At 40.0% G+C, this 9,516-nt stretch overlaps 1 protein-coding gene across 3 annotated transcripts; it reads left to right on the forward strand.

Annotated features, from left to right (window-relative positions):
* Positions 1-240: 240 nt before the first annotated feature.
* On the forward strand, positions 241-8,892 carry tmem269 (transmembrane protein 269). Of its 3 annotated transcripts, XM_079274079.1 has the most exons (8): positions 241-475; positions 1,382-1,425; positions 2,380-2,465; positions 3,976-4,123; positions 4,549-4,646; positions 5,754-5,897; positions 5,990-6,190; positions 6,455-8,892. In XM_079274079.1, exons 4-8 carry the CDS (start codon positions 4,083-4,085, stop codon positions 6,562-6,564), a joined length of 594 nt encoding a protein of 197 aa, XP_079130205.1. In that variant the 5' UTR covers positions 241-475; positions 1,382-1,425; positions 2,380-2,465; positions 3,976-4,082; the 3' UTR covers positions 6,565-8,892. The 3 variants fall into 3 exon arrangements, with proteins under 3 accessions (XP_079130205.1, XP_079130204.1, XP_079130203.1); XM_079274078.1 differs by lacking the exon at positions 2,380-2,465 and having other exon boundaries at positions 2,515-4,123; XM_079274077.1 differs by lacking the exon at positions 2,380-2,465.
* The last annotated feature ends 624 nt before the right edge of the window (positions 8,893-9,516 follow it).

Genomic DNA, 9,516 nt, shown 5'->3' on the forward strand with positions numbered 1-9,516 from the left:
ATATAGCTAGGGATCCAAATTACCAATAACCTTCAATTTGGCCAGGTAGCGAACCTTTGATGCACTATCCAGTGATTCAAAGTATGGTATTTTCGCCGCACTTCCTTGTTTACTCGCCGCCATGTAGGATCTGTATGTACTCCAACATGGCGGACAGACCTCGTATCTAAGGAGATCGTGACGTCAGCGAGACCACTCTATAGGAGCGTCATTTCCGGTGGAATATTACAGCGGATTTACCCTTGGTCTTTAAAAGGACGCGCTGAATTAGAGGCTGTGAAGCTGAAAGGTAAACGGCCTATGTTGTGCACACTGTAGTCGGCGTAGGGTCTCAACATACCAAAGACAGTTAAGGGACAAAGAGATCAACCACGTGATAAAGAAAAGGAAAGACAAGCTCCCCCACGGCACGCGTGTTTCGACGGTTCCATCATTGGATTTGTCTATATTTTGTAATCGTTGGAGGCCATTTCAGGTAAGATGAGACCATCCGCATGTGTATTTGTTCCCAGCATCTCCATTATCAATGGAGAATAGGGTTTTTTTTTTAGCGCAGAATATAGGCCTGATTTGCAGGAGTTAGATTGTGACGCAGTTGCGAGCTATCTCCAACCTCTTCATGCTAAGCTGTTTGGCTGCTCTAAATATCTTCGTCATCGACCATTTTTTATTCAGGGGAAATAGACTGAGCATTAAGCATTAAGCTTTTCTTTTTTTTTCTCTCTCTCTTTTTTTTCATCCTTTTTTTTTTTTTACTGTTATGCCCTGAAACTACATCCATGCGATTTTAGAGGAAAACGATTCAATCATGTCATGCGCACTGTACAACAACCATATAATCTAGCAAACGCGTGAAATGGTCGCTCAGCTGTGTAATTGTGATACCTCTTTGTAATTTGGTGCGAACAAAAGAAAAAATCCCACAGCTCAGGAACGGTCTTTGGAGTTTCAAGGGTTAAAAAATGGTGTGTGACGACAAATGGCGTTTCACCGCAAACGTGCGGAGAAGTCACCTGTTGCTTTAGGTGGTCCTTTGATTGTTAGATTTTCTAGCTGGTGACGTTTTGTGTTTTTGCGCAGAGGGCCCGCGGCTGTAAACCAGCAAGTGGTTTCAGTAGCAGAATCAAATTTGAGAAGCGTAAAAGAACACCCATGGGTGCGTTTTCTGGCATTCAGCCATTTATGTATTTGGGATTTTGCCATCATACTTTCAACAAATGAGAAGAACAGAGACAAATAATAATACAGATTTACAACTGATAACGGTATAGCTAAATGTGGATACTCCAAATGTATCTGTCGTGCTCAAACAATGTATGGTTGAATGTCATAATGCTAATATAAGTACGCACCTTTTTTTTTTTAATTGTTTATTTTACAGCTGTGAACCAGAGACAATCATGATCCTGCTGTCTCCCTCTTCTGGTAGGTACTTGTTTCTTAAATTTCACCTCAACAGGTGGATTATTATTTACATGGGTGCCAGAGGGCAGGCCTACCTGTAGGTCTGCTTGGATCTAATTAGGCAGGAAAACAACCACTGAAGCTTGAACCGAAGTCAATTGACTCCAAAAATATTTTTTGTACAAAACCAACAACCTAGAATACATATAGCATAAAGAAGACATGAGGAAGTTATGATATGCAATTATAATAAAGTATGTGGATGTAGACATCAACACCATCATTACAGTACAAACGCATTCATGTACACTGCACCTAGTCCACGGAGCTTGAGGGTAGTTTATCGTGATGTAATGTTTTATTGTTGATATTTACTCGTTTAAGTATATACTGTGACTTCATATTAGAGAATCACAAACCACACCCATTAGAATGTATAGGAATACGTGTTGAATGGTGTATAGGATTTAGAATGAATTGCAATTGTATTGCCTTTTCTCCTCGACTATATGCCGTTAACACAAAACACCGTTAACTCAGGGAAAATGTAAATAGTTTATATTGTTCAGTTAGTTCCTGTCAGATTATCCCTGTTCTCAATTGTTTTCCTTTGTTTTTTGTTTAGTCTTGGTAGTTGTTACCAGTTACTGTAATGCAGCAGAGCATTACATAACAAGGGCCTTCCCATCATGCTTTGCAGTCATTAGGCAGCAATCCAGAAATGGATACCTGCTTGAAAATTACAGTGTCTCTCTGGCTTTATCCTTTTTTTTTTTCTTTTTTTTTTTGTGACCAAGACAGTGTCTTAAAGTGGGTAGTGCACAACTTGGCAGTGAGATCTGCAACCTCACTGGCTTTGCACATTGGGGCTGCACGTGTGCTTCCCTAATTGTATTTACTGTGACTAAAGTTAATGAACCTGACTATTCCATTAGCAAACTGCATTAACTGATGTGTTTGTTTACCCATGAACAGTTTTCAGATAACAATCCAAATGCCAGGTTGTGAATTGTTTTAAAAATCCAAAATGAGAAGTAGAAAGCATGCTGTCAAGTAAAAGTGTAAGTTATTGTTGGCTTTTGCTGTGTCTCATACGCTGTTTTCTTTCAGATGAAGAATGTCTTGAACTCGCCTGGCTTTGGAATCACAGGAAGTTCAGGGTGAAAAACACAAGGGTTGCTACTGCAACATTTTAAAAAAATCTCAAAATTTTGCAGGTCATTTATCTGTGCACTACTTGGACAGTACTATGACTTGAGAGAAAGCATTCAGCTCACAAGAGCGGAGGCAGACAGGAAACACTGCTTTCTTTGTTGTACTTCATTAAAAAACATCACAGCTTTGTGGGGGGAGGAAGAAGTTTTTGGCTGGGGCGAGGCAGTGTCAGCAGTCATTCCATCTTACTGCCTAAGTTGCAGCGTTATCGCCTTTCGTCTTCCAAAACAACTGTTTGTCAAGTAATTATACATTTTACTAACTGCACTTTAAACAAACTTAATTCATCTATGAAAATTGGCTTTACACCCCCATGAAGCTAGGTATTTTGATATATACTGTATGTTATGTCAGCAACTAAACAAGGAGAGGTTGTAGAGCTATCTTTATACCATGATCCCAATTAAAGACTTAGCTACAGTGGTGTTAATAGATTTGACTAGTGAGCTATGGGAGTGCTGCTGCCATGTCCTTGTCTCAGGCTGCCACGGTTTATCAGGATAATAGATCTCACGTCTGGTATGTGTCTATGGAGTAGGTCAATCTCACTATAGCAATGGTGTATGTGGTAGTCCCCTAACTGTTTATAACTTGTTTACCACACCAGTATTCGTGTGTATTTGACCCCTGATATGATTACAGTTGAGCACTAACACTCCACATGCATCCTGTTCAGACATGTATCCTTTTGATGTTTTTCCTTTGCAAAATATGATCATATCCATTGATATTGAAGTTTACTGCATGCTGCTTTTAAAAAAAATGTTATAATAATGTTTATTGCATAGATATAACTGATCATGTAATACGTAGATGATGAGACACTGTAATGTTGCATGCTATAGGCTGCGAATGAACGAATGTACAGTAACAAATGCATTTTAGTAATCTGAAAGTGGATGAATGTATCGTATGGTCGGTCTTCGTCCAATAAACATACGTCTTGGTAAGTGATGCTTTTTTTACATCAGACAGGGGAATCGCTTTTAAAGCAATATTTTGTTTTAAAAACAGTTAAAGAAACACGCACGCATATTATAATATCTTGCCATATGTATTCATAGTGTACAAAATATTGTTTAAATTATAATCAATATAAATGAATGATTCATCTATGACTGGTAAAGCATTAAGAATACTTTCAGAATTTCTACACATTTTTCCTTTCACTTGAACTGAAGTTTGACTCCAACTGGGATCTAATTATTAAACTATCCCCATGTTAGACCCCTTCATCAAAAGGCCAGCTGGTATGCTCCCCCAATGATAGTAGGGATTTAGCTTGTAGCTTTAGCAGGGCAGGGGTTACTGACATTACACAGACAACTACTAACTGCTGCTGTTGTGTGGTCTAAGGTCTCTTCCAGTGTACCAACAAGCTCTTTCTGAGTGATGAAGCCACGGGACTCCAGATCAAGGAGTTTGCACGTAAAAATGCAGCCAATGCTCTGTCAGTTGCTAACATGGTCATGGGCATTACCTCCATTCTCAGCAGTCTAAACGGGTGAGTTTACATCGTTGGATTTGACTATCTGATTAAAAACAAACTCAAAAAAAAGACAAAACATAAATGTTAATACAAATTAAGGATTTGGCGAGGGGGGTTTTAAAACCACATTTGAGTTACTACGGTGGCAAAAAATAAAACTGCATTTCAGAAAACAGAAAACAAAGCAATGTGTCACAAAACTACCACAATTTAAAAAAAACAAAAAAAAATACATTTCTCAAAGTGCATTTAGATCAGAGTACAAAATAACTTTGCCAACAGAAAAAAACAAGATGTGTTTCATGAAATATTGTGTTTTCTGTTTTGTTTATATTGTAGCCCCTCGGGGCCACAGTCATAACTAAAAGTTGACTTTGAACCCCCTCGGAAAAGCCTTCTATTTTCATTGAAAGCGTGTTTTTGTTTTTGTTCTTGTTCAGGCACCATCATGCTGCATGCTGGCTGGTTCTGATTGGCTACCTTCTGGATTTGGCAGATGGAGCGGTTGCCAGGCGACTCGGTGCCTGCTCTGCGCTGGGTAAGTGGAGAGATAAACCTTGACTCGGGTGTTGGCAGGGCTCGCTCAGTCCTTTGTCTGGACTTTACAATCAGGCCGCTCAAAGTCCTAAACAGGGACCAGCTGAAGGAAACACAGCCTCTGGATAGTCTTACAAAGTATCCAATAGAAGAATCGTACATATTTAATGGGATGTAACTTGAGCTTTATCAAATAGCATGCTTTTTAGCTTTTCCTATATTTCTAAGGACTCCACAAATTATACAATCTTCAGGTTTTTTTTATTGAGTGTGAATGCCACCCGATGCAAATACACAGAACATAAGATGTGGCTTGTTTTCAAAAGATCACAGCGCTGTAGTAAACAAAGAGGCACATATAGCTGTTTTAAAAGCTTCTAGTGTGAAAGTTCACATTTTCTCCGAAGCCCAAAATAGCTCCCAGGTGCATCACGTCGTTGGCTGCACATTTCAGGGGGCTTTGTGTCCCGGCGGGGTTTTTCTGCATGACTTTGCAGGTGGATGTTGTTGTGACCCCCCCCCCCCCCCCCCGCCCCCATGTATTTTGTCAAATGAACAATCACTTTCTGATTAAGCAGCCTAATTCCACAGGCTCACACTCCAATTGTCTTTTTTAATCCTGCTGCTTTGGCTCCTCTGCGTATCTGAAATTGCTAAAATTGTTGACCCTGGACTGTGGAATTCCACCTCTGTCATTTGAGCCGGGGCCTGAATCACCTCATCGGCTGAAAACATGCGCTGTGCTCCTGGGGGGGGATAAAGAGACGAGGCAGTGGAGAATGTTGTTTACGGAATGGCTGCCCGTTGGGCGGACTCTGAAATTTCCACTTGGAGATTTTCTGGCATACACAGCCCCCTGCCGGTAACATTATCAGTGACCATACCGGGAGAGATGATAACATGTCTAAACTTTGATAGAATGTAAACTCATGACTAAATTACTGCCGGATTTAAAGAAGTGTAATAATAAAACAACAGTTGGCGCTCACTAGTAGCTCTTCTAATGCCAGTTATTCTAATTACATTTCAGTCCAATGCAATTATTGTCTCCTTGTGAACTTCCCAGAGCCACGTTTGTTGTTCACATTTTTCTTTTTTCCATGTTCAGGTGCAAAGCTTGATGATTATGCTGACTTCACGACCTTTGGGATTGCCACTTCATTGCTCCTAAGGACATCTGACCTGCTGGACAACATCCTATGCGTGTGTTACGTCTTGTCAGTGTTCACCCGCCTGTGTTTCTTTACAAGCGGTGAGTTCCAAAATGTAGAGTTCCTGTACTCTGTGCTGTTTTTATTCTTCAAAGCACCTACTGGAAATGTGTTCTTTGTTCGGCCCCTGTAGGGATCCCGTTCATGTATCGCGGTCTGCCCTGCATCTACTCCTCGGCCATCCTGGCCAGTGCCTCTCTGCTGTCGGGGGGAAACCTGGCCCTGCTGCGAGTCATTGCGGTGGCCATGATCCTCTTCATGATCAGCCAGAACTTCTACCCCCATGACAGAGTGCTAGAGTCCCAGGCCTGGAAGAAAGCAGTCTACGCTGGAGGTAAAGCCATTAAATAACAAAACAAATCCAGTATGATTCACATTTCTCATGGACAAGAGCTAAGAGTAATGACAGTAAAGACTGCAAATTAGATATCAGGTACAACATTTAGCACCTGCATGTAGTAGCGGCATCTAGCCATGTGGATAGTTTCGGTAATCAGGGCTTTTTTTCTGCCAATACATGCTGCTTTGTCAATTTGTCAGTGTTTTTACTCTTATCTCACTACACTTCTATTTTTTTTTTTTTGTTTGTTATTTCCAGGAGTTGTCATGCTGTTCTGCTCATCATTCCCCCCTGCATGTGTGTACTATCTGCTCTGGTCGGTCTCCTACATTTTGTTCCCAACATCCCTTTGGAGCAGTAAAGTGTAAAATGGGTGCTGGCTTTGTCCAAAACTCCCATGTAGGTTTGCTTCTATGACTCATCTGGGTGAACTGAGGCTTCCAGACTGCTGCTGCTCCCTACTGCCATGGAGGATCCAAGCTGAAACACGCTCATGTTCCACAGGCGAACACTCGCTCGATTTGACCTTTTTTTTATTTTGATGAGACCCCTCTAAAACAGAGCCCGGATTCAAGAGCGTTAGAGTGAGGGATGAGAAGTGCATTTTAATGTTCCTAAAATAAGGGTAAGCCTTCATGCTGTCTTATGTCTGTGCTGCATTTTCACTGAATCCAGGGGTCAGATGGCTTGTTCAACAAATTTTCATCGGGTTCATCTCCTGCGTAATCTCCCTACTTCAATATAATCCAATCTTTCATCAGTGTCGTGAACACGCAGTAGCAGCGCACATCATTTTCTCACAGGATGAGATGAAAAGAAAAGAAAAATAATTACACATTTTTAATAGATTTCTGCTTCTAATTTGGTTTTTAAAATGTTTTGTGTAATCACACAGGATCATAACTCTTATTATGACGTGTGTGGAGCATAGTAACTGCTCGAGTGCTACAGTATGTAGGTAAAGCCTTTAATCAATCGTATACAAGATTTCTCAGCAACTTTTTACCAGATTCAAATTCCATGTCCTTTCTGCTTTAGAACATGGTAATAAAGCACTGTCACCAATTTTGTGTTAACTGTTAATGTTTTTATCAGGATTGAGGTCACTTTCACAGCATTCAGGTCATGATGTGGGTTTCCTCGTAATCTACTGTTCCATTTTGTAGGGGTCTAAAATCCAGTGACTGACAGTCAGAACATTTCTAACGTAATGGTGCAGTCATTCCTAAAAATAGATTTGCTGTTTGTTTTCAAAATGCTTCCATATTGCTTTTATGTGTCATTTTATCTGGTCATTGTATGTGTTTGCCTCCGTTTTAGGAGGCATTGAGGTTTAAATAGTAAATCCACAATGGATCACGCCCTATGGTAGTCGTTGAGTGGAGGTGGAGTCAGGAATGTAACGACGTGTGTGGATGCATACATAGCACCGCAGCAGCAGTTTTCTGCCTTGTGATTCAATGTGAATTTTCCCTTAAAGAGCAACAACACACAGGCTGCCCTCGCTGCAAGTTCTGCCTCCACCTTTAAATGTGTCGTAACATTGTACTACATGCCCACTTCTAGTAGTGGCGCAGCATTGACGAGTAAAATCCACAAGGAAGGAGTGTTTGAGTGTGTTGTTAATCTTTAACTTGGCCAGTATTCGGTCTGAGGGACATCACTTTTTTCGTAGAGCCTGTTTCACAATGTGTAATTGTGCCTCCTTGCATTGCGTGTGTGACAAATGCTGAAATTATACAGCATACCCATATTTAATTTTGGACTCCACACCTTCTGAAAAATGGTCATCTTTGAGCACGTAATCTGAGATTTCAAAATAAAAGGTATGACGTCACCCACAATTTAAGTTCAGTTAATTTAATGATAGCTTTAATGATTTTAACACTCTTATAAACTATCAGAACCCGGAAGACATGAACTTTTGCATTCATTTTGTTTTAAAACTACTGGGGAGATTTGTTTAGATAACTAAAATAAAATGCTAACACTATGAGCTATCTAGCTTTTAAACTTAACGTTCTGAGGGAAATCTAAAACAGACTTTCCTAAATCAAGAAAATGAAACAAACGCCCATGTGTTCTGATTCTGGTATTGATCTAAACCCACTGGTGGTTCTTGACCTGGTTACAATAACCAATGTTGTGAAAATACTCTAAAGTGCATAATATGTCTGGGGCTATGGCTGTTTTCTATCCCAATAAAGGTAATTTAATATCCCCATAACAATACAGTATATTGCGATAGTGTGTTTTCTGGTAATTAAAAAAAATAGTCTGTTTGAAATAACCACATGGTAATGCCTATTTTTGTGTACTTCTGTGTCAATTAAATACTTGACAAATGAAGAATACTCAGTACTTTCCAATTAAATTAAGAACTTTAGTGCAAAATCTTCTGAGAAATTTGAGTTGCTATGTGCTTGTTATCAATTTAGACAACATAGTTGTGTGTCATGATATCTCGATAAATGTGTTAATGATGATTTGATCGCATTGAAAGACAATAAATTATCATATTGACTAATTGCCCAGCCCTATACTCTGAACTGAACACAAATCTACTCTGGTACATTCTGCTTTCCTGTGTGAGTGTTTTGGTTTTGAAACTGTGAAGCCACAGTAATGTACGCATGCCAAGAGCATTACAAATACAACAATTGTACTTTGCCCAATGAATAAAGAAAAGATCTTAACGTGTGTTTTTTTCGTCTATACATTTTGACACATTCAACACACATTGGATTCCGACAGACAGTCACAGTTTATATGTTTCCTCGGCGTTGCCGTATTTGGTAGCACATGAGCCTATGAGAGCAGTCCTGCCTTTGCTATACTCAAAAATGTCCATACTTTAGGAACACAAATGTCTTTAGCAACCGCCATATGCTGTGAGCACTCCCAACAGCTTTACGACGGCCGACAATGCAGGTCCGTGAAACTCCACATCCAACATACTTCATAAGATCATAAAAGCACAGGAAAGGAATTTAAGACAGCTCTGTGTTAAAGGAATAGTTACACATTTTTTAAGTCGCTTGCTTGCTGAAAGTCAGATGACAATATACCACACCAGTCTGTCTGTAATAGGGCCAGTGTGTTGGATTTAGGCTGATTTATTAGCAGAAATGTAATATAATATTCAGAACTAAGTTTTCATTCGTGTTTAATCACCTAAAAAAACTAATATTTGTTGTGTTTTCTCAGCTTAGATTGACCAACATAAGGGGGGGGGGGGGGGGGGGGGTCCTCCACACATGTTTCTACAGTAGCCCAGAAAGGACAAACAAAACCCTGCATGTAGCTGGCTTGGACAGGGA

This window comes from Melanostigma gelatinosum (genome assembly GCF_949748355.1).
Source record: "Melanostigma gelatinosum genome assembly, chromosome: 8".
Taxonomy (NCBI): Eukaryota; Metazoa; Chordata; class Actinopteri; order Perciformes; family Zoarcidae; genus Melanostigma; species Melanostigma gelatinosum.

Bases quoted from the DNA above. Each gene is read 5' to 3' on its own strand.
- tmem269 (XM_079274077.1), top strand. From the start codon at position 1,401: ATGATCCTGCTGTCTCCCTCTTCTG. The intron at 1,426-3,975 runs GTAGGTACTTGT...GTGTGGTCTAAG, and splicing joins CCTGCTGTCTCCCTCTTCTG to GTCTCTTCCAGTGTACCAAC. The intron at 6,191-6,454 runs GTAAAGCCATTA...TGTTATTTCCAG, and splicing joins GAAAGCAGTCTACGCTGGAG to GAGTTGTCATGCTGTTCTGC.